The sequence below is a fragment of the Canis lupus genome, chromosome 28 (assembly GCF_011100685.1).
Source record: "Canis lupus familiaris isolate Mischka breed German Shepherd chromosome 28, alternate assembly UU_Cfam_GSD_1.0, whole genome shotgun sequence".
In the NCBI taxonomy this organism is placed as follows: Eukaryota; Metazoa; Chordata; class Mammalia; order Carnivora; family Canidae; genus Canis; species Canis lupus.
Genome location: NC_049249.1, coordinates 348689 through 366647, shown reverse-complemented (window position 1 = coordinate 366647; position 17959 = coordinate 348689). Strand labels below are relative to the sequence as shown.

Sequence of the window (17959 nt, the reverse complement as noted above, 5' to 3'; positions counted from 1 at the left end):
CTGTGGGTGTTGTGTCAAGTGCCTGGCACAGAGTACCCTTCAACTCATGGCAGGTGGCATGATGTGTATAAAGGAAACCATACTCCTCTTACTGACATTGCATTCTGGGTTCTGTTGGCTTGTATCCCATCTTTTGTCCCTTCCCTGCTTCCCAGACTGAGAAAACCCTCTGGTTTTAGTATTCTTCTCCCCACCTCCCACCTCCACAGCATTCCAGCGGCCCTTATTCCTGCATTTCTTTCCCAGGCACAGCCAGACAAGGCATCAATTTTATCTGCAGCTTCGGAAAGACATTCTGGAGGAGAAGCTGTACTGCAATGATGAGACACTGCTGCAGCTGGCGGTCCTTGCCTTGCAGGCTGAATTTGGCAATTACCCCGAGGAGGTAGGGGTGGACACCTGCGGCCTGTGGTGGGGTCATTGGAGAAGCAGTTATAGGAAAAGGGAGAACTATTAGACATAGGGAGACAGACTTTGAGAAGCGTTTTCAGCATCTACCACTAAGATTGAGGTAAATGGTATCCATCCATCCACCCATCCACCCAGCCAGCCATCTAATCCAACAAGCTTTCATTGACTGTTTTTACTAGGCTGTGGAGAAGACAAAGATGAACAAGTTAAATATATACATTGTAATGTAATTCAAACTAAGGTTTCTCCTAAAAACAATAATTTACTCAATTATTGACTTCCCATCATCATCATCCTTACCAACAGTAATAGACAACCTTTATTAAGAGATCACTCTGTACTTAGCATTGACCTAGATATTTTCCACTCAATCCTCACAGCACTGCCATTACTCACATTTTGTGGAAGAACAATCTGAGACTCATGTGGCTAGAGAATGGTAAAGTCTAAATTTGAGCCTAGATGTATCTGACTCCTAGGCCAGTGCTTATTCTGCTGGGCACGCTGCCTCTCAAAATCTCTAATCTTTTTGGCCAAGCCCTGCCATGCAGCAGAATCACACATACGTTTCTTTGATTAAATTTCCCTGTGATGGTTCTGTGTTACAGTCCTCAGGGACTTATAGAGTCTACTGGTTATTATTTATTTATTTATTTTTCTTTACTGGTTGTTTAATTTACAGATACATCAAAGTTGGGAGGGATTTTTTTTTAAATAATAAATTTATTTTTTATTGGTGTTCAGTTTGCCAGCATACAGAATAACACCCAGTGCTCATCCCGTCAAGTGCCCCCCTCAGTGCCCATCACCCATTCACCCCCACCCCCCGCCCTCCTCCCCTTCCACCACCCCTACTTCATTTCCCAGAGTTAGGAGTCTTTATGTTCTGTCTCCCTTTCTGATATTTCCTACCCATTTCTTCTCCCTTCCCTTCTATTCCCTTTCACTATCATTTATATTCCCCAAATGAATGAGAACATATAATGTTTGTCCTTCTCCGATTGACTTATTTCACTGGATGTTATTAATATCTTCACTTACTTAAGATTCAAAATAGGTACACCAGGCAGGAAAGAGGGACCAGCCAGGTGAGCTGTTACAGAGAGTAGGGCAACTTTGTTCTGAGTTCACAAAGCTTCCACCTATGTTCCAGATGAGTGGAAAGGGGCTTGGCAGTAGACCTCAACTGAGCCCAAGTCATGAGACTCAGAAGTGTGACATACTGTCCAAATGTGGAGTCTGCATCAGTAGAAGTGGGAGGGAAGACTGAGGAAGGTTGGGCTCCCCACCAGCCCACTGGGCTTTATCTTGACGGATTTTGCCATTGCCATATGACAAAAGCTGGGTGCCTCTAGGAAGTGCTTAACTCCCAGAAGATATACTCAAGAGAGGACCTGAGGACTACGTGAAGGAAAGTGAAAGGTTTAATCCCTATGCCCCTGAGCCTTTGCATGCTTTCCCAGCAGTGTTTGCACATCCATTGTCACCTTACCCACCCTCCAAGGCCAAACCCAGCCACACAAATTTCCTGGCCTCTTTACAAGTAGAAGGGACCCTCCTTCCACCTTCTGGTGTTTTTTGACATCTCCTTTACACCCCTTGGCCAGGAGAAGTGATGATTCAGTGCTGTCTTGATAACAAGTGACAGAAAATTCAGCTTAGATTGGCTTGAATAAAACATGTAACTCACTGTCTTGCAATTCTGAAGTATTCAGGTCCTCTCTACCCTTCTAGTCCTTTTACTTGCTTACTCAGTAGCTTCTTCTTGTCTACTTTTAGCCACCAGGACTGGGGTCCTAACCATGTCTAGGGCTTGCTGGGTGTAGGGTACTCAAATGACATCAGCAGGACTTGGGCTTCCTGCATCTCTAGGCCATGTTCTCTGCAGATTCGCATTCAGTGGCTTCTGGACTCTATCCTCTAGGTTGCAGCCTTACACCAAAGAGAGAAGGGATCCCTCTCTCTCTCTCTCTCTCTCTCTCTCTCTCTCTCTCTCTCTCTCAGTAATGCCATGGAAATCCTGTAGTTCTGTCTCATTGGTTCTGATAAAGTCATATGTCTACTCAAGCCAATCACTGTACAGGGAGCTACCATGCTCTGATTAGTTAGATTTGAGTTATATGGCCACCCTGAGAACCAGGGTAGAGTTCACACTATGAAGATGCGAGGAGACTGAGAGGGAGAAAGGATGCCTTCTGCTTCCAGAAAGAGAGGGAATGGTTGTGCATAGCTAAAAATATATGTCTACCACCAGGGAGCACTTAGTGGTCCATGATGCTACATCCTTGGCGAACAAAGGAGCTGTGTTTGGCTGAAGTTCTGAGTTGGCTGGGGTCATTTGGGTCTGGCTTTGTGTTATGGATGAAGTATGCTCCTTTATGATTTATATGTTGAAGTTCTAACCCCTAGTACTCAGAATGTGGCTGTATTTGGAGATGGGGTCTTAAAGAGGCAGTTATGTCAAAATGAGGCTTTCTGGTTTTATCTTAATCCAGTCTGATCGGAGTCCCTGTACAAAGAGATTGGGACCCACAGAAAGACACCAGGAGCACAGGAGAGAGAGACGGTGTGAGGACTCAGGGAGAAGAAGGCAGTCTGCAAGCCAAGGGGAGGGGCCTCAGAAGAAACCAACCCTGCCCACACTTGATCTTGGATTTCTAGCCTCTGGAACTATGAGAGGATAAGTTTCTGTCATTGTCTTAAATGACAGCTTGTGGTATGTGTTATGGCAGCCCCAGCAAATATGGGAGGCCATATAACTCAAATCTAACTAATCAGAGCATGGCAGCTCCCTGTACAGTGATTGGCTTGAGTAGACATATGACTTTATCAGAACCAATGAGACAGAACTACAGGATTTCCATGGCATTACTGAGAGAGAGAGAGAGAGAGAGAGAGAGAGAGAGAGAAAGCCCTTCTCTCTTTGGTGTAAGGCTGCAACCTAGAGGGTAGAGTCCAGAAGCCACTGAATGTGAACCTGCAGAGAACATGGCCTAGACATGCAGATATACCTAGAATCTGGGAAGGAGAAGCTGTAGCCACTGCCAAGTGTAGATGCCTCGAAGAGACTCTGATCAATGTTCTTCATCCTCACACAGTGTGGGGCGGAGAGGGCAAGGTGTGTGACCTTTGTCACAGCTTGCCTGCTTCGTCTCAGTAACCGGGTTTAAGAGCAAGGACAATATCAAAAGCTGCTTGAGAACAGTGGCTTTCCAATGTTCTGTGCCATGCCCATGAGAGAGAGAGAGAAAGAGAGAGAGATGATAACACAATCCACACACATATGTAGCTAGAACAGAATTGAGGCAAAAACTTAGGAAATAAGATGCACCCTTTATATATGTGATACACACTGGTATTTCCTATTCTATTGTAGTTAACTTTAAAAATGCTACCTATGAATCATTAGCTCACTAATGTGCTACAAGCTGCAATTTGAAAAAACACTTTTTTGACTATGCCAGAACCATTTTGCTTTCCTCCCAGTCCATCTTCAGAAGGTGTTGCTATGCCCAGAGTCTTCCAAGGCCCTCCTTATGCCTTCACTTTGCTGCATTTTTCTTCATAGCATTTACCACTGCCTGGCATGGTATACATGTTTATTTACCGGCCATCTTCCACCTCCAGCTCCTTCTCCAGATCCTGTGGAGCCTCAACCTCTCTCACTGCCATGGACGAGAGTGGTTCCAGGACACTCTCTGCTGTCCCCACATGGCCCCCAAAGGCAGATCTACTCCTTTTCCTTTGTAGGTGTAAAGGCAACAGATTATACAAACCCACTCATTTGGGCCCTTACTCCCTCAATTCTCATTTATGGAGAGCCCGTTCCATGTTTGGTATCATCTAAGCCCTATGTCAACCCTGCAAAGCTGGTGTTATTTCCACCTGAGGCTGAGAAAAATTGCAGCTCTGTAAAGTTGGGTAAGGTACTGAGAGCCCAGCCAGGACTTACTTTGCAGGGCCTGGCTTCGTTGTGTGCCAGGCACTGTGGTGGGCTCATCAGAGCGTTTTGGGAGACCCAGACAGGAAGACCTGTCCCTGTGTCTGTGTCGTTGAGCGGGCAGGAGAGGAGGGCTCCAGCATTGTCACTGCAGCCCTAGCTGAAGTGGCCTGGAGGCTAGACAGCACTGCAAGCCAGATCTGGAACAAACCTTATGTGCCCCCCCAAGGGGCTTGTATTTTGTTTGATAAATGGTTCTGGTGCTAGGAGAAAAAAATTAATTTGGAAACCACTGTAGTGAAAGACTGGGACCCATTGAAGAATTCTAAGCAGGGAAGTGACATGATTACATTTGCATTTTAAAGAGGGAGACAAAGACATTTTGGTATAAAAATAAATCTCCTTAATCACATCTTGTGGCGGAACAGCTTTCCTCATGGTGAGCTCCCTTCTAGCCTCTGATTGCCTGTGGGGATTTTACGCAGGTGCAAACAGTGCCACATTTGAGTTGCATTCTGCTTTCCCACTTTATGGCAGATGTCTTCCTGTGGCCTTCCTAATAATAATTCAGGATGGTTACACGGTGCGCCTTACCTGGGTGGACCTTTGCTCACCTTTCCATCCTCTCACTGTTGGGCATCACCTGGAAGTGCCGTGTAAATGGTAATATTGTTACTATTGTTCCCATTGCCTCTGATCTTCCTCTTTTTATGAGTGACATGGAAATACATGTTTGTGTTAGGGCTTTTTAGTTCCATATTGACGTCTTCTCTTGGACATAGTCCTAGCACCTCCCACCAAAATGGTACATGCATTCCAGCTGATGAACCCGCATCAACGCATCACTGTCCATCACTGTTTTTTCCATCAGAAAGTGTGTGGTCTTTTCAGATTGACGTCTTTCACTTAATATGCACTTAAGTCTCCCCCATGTCTTTTGTCTTTCGTGGTTTGGTAGCTCGTTTCCTTTTAGTGCTGAATAATACTTTGTTGTCTGGATGTACTACAGTTTCTTTATCCACTTACCTACTGGAGGAATCTTTTGCTTTCAAGTTTTAGCAATTATGAATGAAGTTGCTATAAGCATCTACGTGCAGGCTTCTGTGTGGGCATGATTTCAGCTCCTTTGGTTCAATACCAAGAAGCATGATGGCTGGATCCTATGGTAAGACTATGTTTGGAAGACCAATTATCTTCTAAAGTAGCTGCACCATTTTGCATTCCCACTGGTAGTAGGTGAGAGTTCCTGTTGCTCCACATCCACACCAGCACTTGGTGTTGCCAGTGTTTTGGATTGGGGCCATGTTAATGGCATTCTGAAGGCTTTTTTAGGCAGAAGATTGCTGGGCAATTTCTTTCTGCTTGTGTCTGAGTCGAGCCCAGAACTGGCATGGGCTAACTCTCAGCTGAGGACTCTTAGTCCATGGCTACATGGGGACAGGTCTGTGCCACACCAGGAGATGGGGATGAAGTGGGTGATGTGCTCTTCTCTTCAGATCTCCCCAACAGGCCGACCTGTCCATCCCCAGCCCTGAGAAGGCAAGATCCTTACAGCTCCCAGCTGCCTTCCTCACAGGTAGTTGCCCTCAGCTATGGGGTAATGTCTTGCCTAAGTTTAAGCTGGGAGGGGCTGCCAGTGACCAGGAATTAGGAATCAGGAATACAAGGACAGGGTCAGCTTTCTCTGACAAGTTCTGCCTTCCTCATTCCTACAGTGGTCCCCAAGACCAGCCCCCCCCCCAAAGCTTCTGCATACCTTTCTTTTTTTAAAGATTTTTATTATTTATTTATTCATGAGAGACACACAGAGGGAGAGAGAGAGGCAGAGACACAGGCAGAGGGAGAAGCAGGCTCCATGCGGGGAGCCCGACGTGGGACTCCATCCTGCGACTCCAGGCTGAAGGCGGCGCTAACCCGCTGAGCCACCTGGGCTGCCCTCTGCATACCTTTCTGCTTCATGGTCTATATCAGGGAACTGTGCACTGGGTGGTGAGTGGCACTGACCTAGCTGCTTGTGCTGGGGTGGCAGCCTCAGGTTCCCGAAAGAGCAGGCTGGTTGGAGGTTCAGGCTTGAGGTGAGGTGGGGTTGACAGATCTTTCTTGTTCACAGGACAACTGCTTAATCCCCTTCATGTGGAGAGATGGTGGCACAGCCAAGACTTCCTTTGTAAGAGGGGACGGTATAATAGGAGCACAAGCAGACAGAAATGCTAAATAAATAAAAAGAACCAAAGTGTTGGGGCCAGGGTTTTGCTGTGCCTTTCAAGAACTGGTGTGGCATCATGGGATGTGTGAGGACTTTGAGTGACTGAATCTTTTTTTTTTTAAGATTTTATTTATTTATTCATTCATGAGAGACACAGAAAGAGAGAGAGGCAGAGACACAGGCAGAGGGAGAAGCAGGCTCCATGCAGGGAGCCCGATGTGGGACTTGATCCTGGGACTCCAGGATCACACCCTGGGCCGAAGGCAGGCGCTAAACTGCTGAGCCACCCAGGGATCCCCTGGGTGACTGAATCTTGTTTCTGTCACTAAGTGGTGTGATCTTGGCCCTGTTGAATGACTTCCTTCCTCGTTCATTTTGTTCATCTTGCAAATGGTACTAATAATATCATCCTCATAGGATTACTGTGGGATTGAAGGAGCTAATGTGTTCTGAGGACCGCCTGGCATACAGAAGGGTCTCAAAGACAGGTGGCTCCTCTTATCTCCCTTCTACTCATATCATATGGTTTAGGCCAACTTCTAACACAGTAGAAAATACTATCCGAGGTGGGTACTTCAAGGGGACATCCTTGCCCTGGGGCCCTACCTGGGGTTTGGAATGCAGACAAGCTTCTCTTGTGCTCAGAGTCCTATAGAAGGCTTCTTGGTTATGCCATTTTTCTTCTGCATCTTCCCAGCAGAAAGAGAATAAAGCCTATTTTCGGGTTGAGGATTACATCCCTGCAAGTTTGATCGAGAGGATGACTGCTCTCCAGGTCCAAGTTGAAGTCTCAGAGATGCACTGTCTCAGTCCTGTGCTCTGGGGAGAGGATGCTGAGTTGGAGTTCTTGAGGGTAAGACTTCTGGTCTCCTGGTGGGGGGAGTGTTGTTGTTTAAGGGCACACAGCCAGCCCTTCCCTCTGGAGCTTTCTCTGGGGGGCCAGATATGCTCTGACCCACATGGAGGTATGATCAAGGGATTTGAGACCAAGGAGAGGCTTCTGGAAGCAGGTGGCATTGGAAATGATCCCCCCAAATGGGTAGGATTTAGTGGGCTGAGTGGGTATCGCTGAGCCTTTCTTTAGCCATAGAATTCACAGTCACTTTCCTCTAAGTGAGGAGATCACATTTCTCAGAGAGACATATGGGACAGCTACCCCAAACTGGGGTATGAGACAAAAGCAAAACCATTGGAAGACCTTAAGTTTCCAGCCTTCCAGGCAACTGTTCTCAGCACAGCACAGATGGTATGGTCCATGCAGCTAGGTATAGCTCTGGTCCACACTCTGCTCAGCCCTCAAGTGTAAGCAGTGGCATTTCAGTCCCCCATATTGGTGGGCACACACATAGCCTAGGATGAAGAGCTTTGCACACCTCACAACTTACCTGCTCTGGGCCAGGTGCTTCATGGAATGGAGACAGAAAGGACATGCTCCTTGCCCCCAGAGTATCCTGTCTCCTGGAGAGGACAGACAGGTACCAGAGTCGTGCAGAGTATGCTGTGTGATGAGAACAATAACAATATGTCAGGATAGGAGGGACTGCCACTCCGCCTGTGTAGATGGAGCTAGGGGCCCTCAGTTCCCCAGGGTAGGATACCTGGCTGGCCTTTAGAGCTGAGGAGGAATTTCAAAACAAGCTCCAGATTTGTACATTTCTCTGTACAAAAGTTTCCCAAGATGGATAGGAAATGTATCCGTGTTTTTGGCCTTTAATAGAGATGGACATTTGGAAGCAGAACTGTCCAGAGGAGATCTGGCCTTTCTTTTTGGTCTGCCACTTGGCAGATGGTAATACCTCACCCATGTAAACTTACAAACACTTCATTTGAGAAGCCCTGGTGGAAAGGTGCTCACTGCTTTCTATATTCCAGTCTTCGCCCATGTTCTTTGTCTAGAGGATGCAGCCTTCCTTTGATGAGGGGCGAGTGGACTCCTCAAAGCCATGAGCACACGTCTGATGGAAGGTGGAGGCAGAACCACAGAATCTGTGGGGAGGCCAAGGACTTGAGCCAATGGAGGCCTCTCTGGGCCCAAAGATGCCCACCTGCTCACCCCTCCCCAGGCTCTCTGTGTCCCTCCTTCTCCTGGTTGAATGATGAAAATTGGTTGTGAAGGAAGCCACCATCTCATAATAGAAATACAGTGAGATTTTGTTTTGTCGAATAGATTTGACTTAATTTGCATGCCATCTTATCAGTTTCAAGGAACGCTGGGTTTTGAGTTCCCTGTGCTGGCTGGTTGGGCCTGCGAGGGCTGTGTGTCACCCCTGCTGCATGAGACACGAAAGGGCTTTGTGATCCCCATGGCACATTGGGACCCTTCTCGTTTGGGTGAATGTTAGTTAAGCAAAATCTAACGCCCCATCCATAATTATAAAAGTAACAATTTGCTCATGATTCTGCCCTCTGGAGACAGCACAATTCTATCTTCTTATATTCATTCTCCTTTGTTCTGTGCCTTCACATGTGTATACACATTTAAAATTAGGTTTATATTATATATGCAGTTTTGTGTATTTTTATAATCCCATCTCACCAACATTTTGAAACTTTATTTTAAATCAACACATGGTGTACCCTAAGTTTTTTCTCAATACTCCATTGTTTGGCACATAAATTATTTTAAATAGGGGACTATTTTAAACAATACTGAGATTAGCACTTTTGCTACCCAAGTCTTTAGCTGCCTTTGTGCATAATTCCTTAGGGATAGAAGCTCATGAGTGGAATGCCAGCGTCTCAGGTTATAACCATTTGAACATTGCTGATAAATATTGCCAAGACACTCGGATTGCAGTCCTTTCTACACATTTCTTGTCCTCCCTACTAGGTTGTAAATGTCAAGGTCCCGAATCTTCAGGGCCCCTCACAGGCTCAGTAACTCCATAAACAGCCACTGGATTATTTAATTACAGCTCCTTGTGGCTCCTCTCTTCCATTATCAGATGCCTCTTGGCTTCCAGTTCACCAATGGCTAATTCTGCTAGTTCATCATCTCACCATCTCACGCTGGTAGACTTGGCAGAAATCCTATGTGGGTGATGCTGAATGACATGCTCTGTCAGGAAGTTTCACGACTACATTAGCATACTAATGCCAGAACAACCTAACCTGTTTGAGGTTAACTCCATGTTTTCCAAACCTCTTCAACCAGGGAACCATTTTTTTTTTCACAATAATGAGGGGTTTTGATATACTATTAAAACATTTCCTTTTCTTTGTTCTTTTTAGCTGTTGAAATCATAGTGCTTATATCCTGTGTTTTACTTCATTTAGCATTATAACATATGCATGCCCCAAATAATCACAAATGTTTTGTAAATGTGCTTTCTGAAGATTGCCTGATGATCCCTTTCAAGACAGTACTGCCTTTAGGAGATCTTTATCTCTGGGAGCCAGTCACCCAACCCAACCCTGCTAGTCTGCACCAACCATCACTAGAGAAGTGTTGGTCTTGATTACGCAGTACATTTTCTTAGGACAGATTGCCAGGAATGGAATCATAGGGTCAAAGGATATGAGTAGTTATGACTCTCTTGATGAAACAGTCTGCTTGTTCCAACAGTTTACAATACAGCAAGGATGCTGCATATGCTGGGAGCCAGGAGAGCCTGAGTCCAGTTAAACCTGGCTGCCACTGTAGGGAGAAGGAGAAGATAGTGAGATGCCTCTAAGCACATGAAGATAAAGGAACCTCTGAGAGGACAATTAGCAATCACAACATGGAATGCCCAGGAGAGGTGCTCCAGAGGATTTCCTAGTAGAGAATGGAGACATAGATAATATTTATTTTTTTACCAATTGAAAATGCCCCTGAGGATCTTATGTATACTCACCCATGTTTCCAAATGTGATGGGAACTCTGTATGTTAGTTGCTAAGAGTGAAGACTCAGAAATAGACAGACTTATACTTCCATTTCTGGCTCCTAAGTAAATCTACTTTCTCATTTGAAAAGAGAAAAGATTGCTGTTGTGATTGCTGTAAAGATTAAACAGCATGGTACATGGGAAATGTTTTCATGGCGCTTTGCCATTTTATTTTTAATTTTTAATTTTTTAAAGAGAGAGGCGGGGGGAGGGGCCAAGGAAGAGGGTAAGAGAATCTTAAGCAGGCTCCACACCCAGCTTGGAGCCCAGTACAGGGCTGTTTCATGACCCTCAGATCATGACCTGAGCCAAAATCAAGAGTTGGGTGCTTAACCAACTGAGCCACCCAGGGCACACTGGTGCTTTGCCATTTAAACATTTTGTCACTCCAAGTACTTCAGGATCACATCCTTCTCTATATACTTAAAAAATAAAATAAAAACTAAAATTAAAAAAAACTAAAATTAAATACTAAACAATTAAAACATGTAAGGGAGTCTAGCAAAGGCATCTTTATCCTAGTGAAGTCTAAGGCTTTAAATTTTTTTTGGAAATATCACATCAAATTATTTAAAAGAATTTACTTTATTGCTTTGGGATCACCCTAATTTAATACCTAAGCACATGCCTAGTCTGGCCATTGGATATTTCAGCATGAAGTGCTCAATAGTGTTTTGGATGCTACTGCTGATGACAACAATGGTGATGAACAGTGCCTCCAAAGTTAAAACAAGCAGGCTCAAGGCCCAGAAACTGAATCAACATCATATGAAGAGCTGTAGGCTCTGCGGGCAGTATAACCTGTCGGCAGAGATTATTAACAGAAGAAAAAAAGCACAGCAAATATCCTGAGAAAGGAGCTCTCAAAGTCATAATTTGTCCCTATTGTTATTACCCTGTCTGGGGGGTGGGAGAAATTGGCCTTGGCAGAGTGCTCTCTGTTGGGGGCAGGGGTAGGGATAGGATACCAGATCTCACCAATGAAACCCTTCTGAGAGGGAGCAAGAAGTCCCTGCTGTAAGTCCAGGTGCATCAGTCTTCTGATGAGGCCTGAAGTCTGCAGGTGAAGATGCAGAGGCTAGATACCAGGATAGAGATGTGATTACCATTCAAACATAAAAACATCTGCATCAAGTTTATACTCCAATCTCTTAAGAATCTGATGGGCCTGATGCAGTCTTCATCTCTGATTGACCCTCAGGACTCTGACAAAATTCATTATTCTGAGCTAGTGAACTGAGGACAGACCTTGGACTGGAGGGACCCCAGCAATGCACTGTGACATGGTGAAAGATGTCATTGCCAGTGATTGCTCATTTACTCTGCAGGATGTTCACGACTTATCTTGCTCTCACAGTGGTGCTGACCATCTGGAAGGGGCCTTTCCCTGCCTGGATCTCAGTTTTTCCATTTGTAAAATGAAGGGGTTGTAGCAGATAACATTTCAATAGACCTTAATAGACACAATTGGGAAAAGGAATCCCTTCCCTGGAGGTGACCCAGAAGAGTCTGAATTCTAAAACCTTGTTCAGAATATTAATATTCTGTTGTATCATTTTTATGGTAACTGTTCCAGGTGTTGCTTAGGTACTCCATGAAAAAGGAATCCTAGGGTTAATAAAATAGGAAATGCTATCATAGTAGAGGTGAGGAGAAATTCTGTAGTAAGGCGATCTGGTTAGCTCAGTGTTTTCCTAAGCGTATTTGGGCAATCCTACTCTTAGTTTTTGGAACATCTGTGAAAATGCTTTTCATGAATTGGTCTGAAGCCTATTATTTTAGGTTAGTGGGACTGTCTCTTCTCAATTGGCTTTTTTTCTTGCTCCAGGTCACTCAGCAGCTCCCAGAATATGGTGTGCTAGTTCACCACGTTCTCCCAGAGAAGATAAAGGGAGCAGGGGAGATGGCCTTGGGGATCTGTGCCAAGGATGTCATATTCTACGAAGTGAAAAACAACAGCAGAATTGCAACTTTGCAGTTTCAGTGGAGAGATCAGGAAGATTTCTATTTGTGTGAGTGTAGCTCAGTGGATAACTGCTTCATTTCCCTTTGGTCTGTTGCCCCCATAAAGGAGCAGCGGAGTCATATGATCTTCCCCTGACCAGATAAGCTCACAACCAGTACTGGGATACATTGTGGCGTATTTGAAAGAAGCCTACCAGAGGAGTCCCCAGGAGGCCGTTTCCTCCCCACCATTTCTTGCCAGGTCCCTGTGCACCCCCATGGGTAGCCATCAGCTGAAAACGCTATACCTTCTCTCTGGGTGGAGTTCTCCTAAAGTGGGGAATCCACTGATGCTGATAGCAAGGTTGGCGTTGGAAGATGGGAGAGGAGAGCCCCCATAGGTGGTGTGAAATCTGCCAAATTTTCAAATTTTTTCCTGTATGTTTTAAAATTTCCCTGTGCACACAGTGTCCTGAGACATTCAGCCTGTCTCCCACAGACTACAGGTGTGCTACAGGATGCTGGGGACTGCAGACCTTTGGTGCCTTTGAAAATTTAAAAGTCGAGGGGGGAGGAGCAAGATGGCGGAAGAGTAGGGTCCCCAAATCACCTGTCCCCACCAAATTACCTAGAAAACCTTCAAATTATCCTGAAAATCTATGAATTCGGCCTGAGATTTAAAGAGAGACCAGCTGGAATGCTACAGTGAGAAGAGTTCGCGCATCTATCAAGGTAGGAAGACGGGGAAAAAGAAATAAAGGAACAAAGGCCTCCAAGGGGGAGGGGCCCCGCGAGGAGCCGGGCTGAGGCCGGGGCGAGTGTCCCCAGGACAGGAGAGCCCCGTCCCGGAGACGCAGGAGCTGCACCGACCTTCCCGGGCGGAAAGGGGCTCGCGGGGAGGTGGAGCAGGACCCAGGAGGGCGGGGATGCCCTCGGGCTCCCGGGGACACTAACAGACACCTGCGCCCCGGGAGAGTGCGCCGAGCTCCCTAAGGGCTGCAGCGCGCACGGCGGGACCCGGTGGGACCCGGAGCAGCTGAAGGGGCTCGGGCGGCGGCTCCGCGGAGGGGGCTGCGCGGCCCCGGGAGCAGCTCGGAGGGGCTCGGGAGGAGGAAGAGGCTCCGTGCGGAGGGGGCTGCGCGGTTCCAGGAGCAGCTCGGAGGGGCTCGGGCGGCGGCTCCGCGGAGGGGGCTGCGCGGCCCGGGAGCGCGAATCCACCAGCGCAGGCCCCGGAGCACAGGGCGCCGGGACACAGCCCAGGATCCCGCCTCCCCCGGGACAGGCAGAGGCCGGGAGGGCCCAGGACAGCGAGGACGCTCCTGCCCCAGCTGAGCAGATCCGCGGCCCCGCCCCGGAGCCTCCAGGCCCTGCAGACGGAGAGCTCTGGAATTCCTACCGGAGCTGAATCCAGGTTTCCAGAGCTGCCCCGCCACTGGGGCTGTTCCTCCTGCGGCCTCAGGGGGTAAACAACCCCCACTGAGCCCTGCACCAGGCAGGGGCACAGCACCTCCCCCAACTGCTAACACCTGGAAATCAGCACAACAGGCCCCTCCCCCAGAAGATCAGCTAGACTGACAACTTCCAGGAGAAGCCAAGGGACTTAAAGAACACAGAATCAGAAGATACTCCCCGGTGGTTCTTTTTTTTGTTTGTTTGTTTTTGTTTTTGTTTTTGTTTTGTTTTGCTTTTTGATTTGTTTCCTTCCCCCACCCCCTTTTTTTCTCCTTTCTTTTTCTTTCTCTTTTTCTTCTTTTTTTTTTTTTTTCGTTTTTTTTTTCTTTTTCTTCCCTTTTTTTTCTCTCTCTTTTCTTTCCTTCTTTCTCTCCTCTCTTTTTCTCTTTTTCCCAATACAACTTGCTTTTGGCCACTCTGCACTGAGCAAAATGACTAGAAGGAAAACATCACCTCAAAAGAAAGAATCAGAAACAGTCCTCTCTCCCACAGAGTTACAAAATCTGGATTACAATTCAATGTCAGAAAGCCAATTCAGAAGCACTATTATACAGCTACTGGTGGCTCTAGAAAAAAGTATAAAGGACTCAAGAGACTTCATGACTGCAGAATTTAGAGCTAATCAGGCAGAAATTAAAAATCAATTGAATGAGATGCAATCCAAACTAGAAGTCCTAACGACGAGGGTTAACGAGGTGGAAGAACGAGTGAGTGACCTAGAAGACAAGTTGATAGCAAAGAGGGAAACTGAGGAAAAAAGAGACAAACAATTAAAAGACCATGAAGATAGATTAAGGGAAATAAACGACAGCCTGAGGAAGAAAAACCTACGTTTAATTGGGGTTCCCGAGGGCGCCGAAAGGGACAGAGGGCCAGAATATGTATTTGAACAAATTCTAGCTGAAAACTTTCCTAATCTGGGAAGGGAAACAGGCATTCAGATCCAGGAAATAGAGAGATCCCCCCCTAAAATCAATAAAAACCGTTCAACACCTCGACATTTAATTGTGAAGCTTGCAAATTCCAAAGATAAAGAGAAGATCCTTAAAGCAGCAAGAGACAAAAAATCCCTGACTTTTATGGGGAGGAGTATTAGGGTAACAGCAGACCTCTCCACAGAAACCTGGCAGGCCAGAAAGGGCTGGCAGGATATATTCAGGGTCCTAAATGAGAAGAACATGCAACCAAGAATACTTTATCCAGCAAAGCTCTCATTCAAAATGGAAGGAGAGATAAAGAGCTTCCAAGACAGGCAGCAACTGAGAGAATATGTGACCTCCAAACCAGCTCTGCAAGAAATTTTAAGGGGGCCTCTTAAAATTCCCCTTTAAGAAGAAGTTCAGTGGAACAGTCCACAAAAACAAAGACTGAATAGATATCATGATGACACTAAACTCATATCTCTCAATAGTAACTCTGAATGTGAACGGGCTTAATGACCCCATCAAAAGGCGCAGGGTTTCAGACTGGATAAAAAAGCAGGACCCATCTATTTGCTGTCTACAAGAGACTCATTTTAGACAGAAGGACACCTACAGCCTGAAAATAAAAGGTTGGAGAACCATTTACCATTCGAATGGTCCTCAAAAGAAAGCAGGGGTGGCCATCCTTATATCAGATAAACTAAAATTTACCCCAAAGACTGTAGTGAGAGATGAAGAGGGACACTATATCATACTAAAGGATCTATTCAACAAGAGGACTTAACAATCCTCAATATATATGCTCCGAATGTGGGAGCTGCCAAATATATAAATCAATTATTAACCAAAGTGAAGAAATACTTAGATAATAATACACTTATACTTGGTGACTTCAATCTAGCTCTTTCTATACTCGATAGGTCTTCTAAGCAAAACATCTCCAAAGAAACGAGAGCTTTAAATGATACACTGGACCAGATGGATTTCACAGATATCTACAGAACTTTACATCCAAACTCAACTGAATACACATTCTTCTCAAGTGCACATGGAACTTTCTCCAGAATAGACCACATATTGGGTCACAAATCGGGTCTGAACCGATACCAAAAGATTGGGATTGTCCCCTGCATATTCTCGGACCATAATGCCTTGAAATTAGAACTAAATCACAACAAGAAGTTTGGAAGGACCTCAAACACATGGAGGTTAAGGACCATCCTGCTAAAAGATAAAAGGGTCAACCAGGAAATTAAGGAAGAATTAAAAAGATTCATGGAAACTAATGAGAATGAAGATACAACCGTTCAAAATCTTTGGGATGCAGCAAAAGCAGTCCTAAGGGGGAAATACATCGCAATACAAGCATCCATTCAAAAACTGGAAAGAACTCAAATACAAAAGCTAACCTTACACATAAAGGAGCTAGAGAAAAAACAGCAAATAGATCCTACACCCAAGAGAAGAAGGGAGTTAATAAAGATTCGAGCAGAACTCAACGAAATCGAGACCAGAAGAACTGTGGAACAGATCAACAGAACCAGGAGTTGGTTCTTTGAAAGAATTAATAAGATAGATAAACCATTAGCCAGCCTTATTAAAAAGAAGAGAGAGAAGACTCAAATTAATAAAATCATGAATGAGAAAGGAGAGATCACTACCAACACCAAGGAAATACAAACGATTTTAAAAACATATTATGAACAGCTATACGCCAATAAATTAGGCAATCTAGAAGAAATGGACGCATTCCTGGAAAGCCACAAACTACCAAAACTGGAACAGGAAGAAATAGAAAACCTGAACAGGCCAATAACCAGGGAGGAAATTGAAGCAGTCATCAAAAACCTCCCAAGACACAAGAGTCCAGGGCCAGATGGCTTCCCAGGAGAATTTTATCAAACGTTTAAAGAAGAAATCATACCTATTCTCCTAAAGCTGTTTGGAAAGATAGAAAGAGATGGAGTACTTCCAAATTCGTTCTATGAAGCCAGCATCACCTTAATTCCAAAGCCAGACAAAGACCCCGCCAAAAAGGAGAATTACAGACCAATATCCCTGATGAACATGGATGCAAAAATTCTCAACAAGATACTGGCCAATAGGATCCAACAATACATTAAGAAAATTATTCACCATGACCAAGTAGGATTTATCCCTGGGACACAAGGCTGGTTCAACGCCCGTAAAACAATCAATGTGATTCATCATATCAGCAAGAGAAAAACCAAGAACCATATGATCCTCTCATTGGATGCAGAGAAAGCATTTGACAAAATACAGCATCCATTCCTGATCAAAACTCTTCAGAGTGTAGGGATAGAGGGAACATTCCTCGACATCTTAAAAGCCATCTATGAAAAGCCCACAGCAAATATCATTCTCAATGGGGAAGCACTGGGAGCCTTTCCCCTAAGATCAGGAACAAGACAGGGATGTCCACTCTCACCACTGCTATTCAACATAGTACTGGAAGTCCTCGCCTCAGCAATCAGACAACAAAAAGACATTAAAGGCATTCAAATTGGCAAAGAAGAAGTCAAACTCTCCCTCTTCGCCGATGACATGATACTCTACATAGAAAACCCAAAAGTCTCCACCCCAAGATTGCTAGAACTCATACAGCAATTCGGTAGCGTGGCAGGATACAAAATCAATGCCCAGAAGTCAGTGGCATTTCTATACACAAACAATGAGACTGAAGAAAGAGAAATTAAGGAGTCAATCCCATTTACAATTGCACCCAAAAGCATAAGATACCTAGGAATAAACCTCACCAAAGAGGTAAAGGATCTATACCCTAAAAACTATAGAACACTTCTGAAAGAAATTGAGGAAGACACAAAGAGATGGAAAAATATTCAATGCTCATGGATAGGCAGAATTAATATTGTGAAAATGTCAATGTTACCCAGGGCAATATACACGTTTAATGCAATCCCTATCAAAATACCATGGACTTTCTTCAGAGAGTTAGAACAAATTATTTTAAGATTTGTGTGGAATCAGAAAAGACCCGGAATAGCCAGGGGAATTTTAAAAAAGAAAACCATATCTGGGGGCATCACAATGCCAGATTTCAGGTTGTACTACAAAGCTGTGGTCATCAAGACAGTGTGGTACTGGCACAAAAACAGACACATAGATCAGTGGAACAGAATAGAGAATCCAGAAGTGGACCCTGAACTTTATGGGCAACTAATATTCGATAAAGG

The 17959-nt window shown here is 45.1% G+C and overlaps 1 protein-coding gene across 1 annotated transcript in view; it reads left to right on the top strand.

The window, feature by feature from the left end:
* Positions 1-17959, top strand: part of FRMPD2 (FERM and PDZ domain containing 2) — a 119838-nt gene that overhangs the window by 53391 nt on the left and 48488 nt on the right. The window contains 3 exon segments of the mRNA XM_038578012.1: positions 247-385; positions 7255-7410; positions 12254-12437. Of these exon segments, the coding sequence (XP_038433940.1) occupies positions 247-385; positions 7255-7410; positions 12254-12437 (479 nt within the window).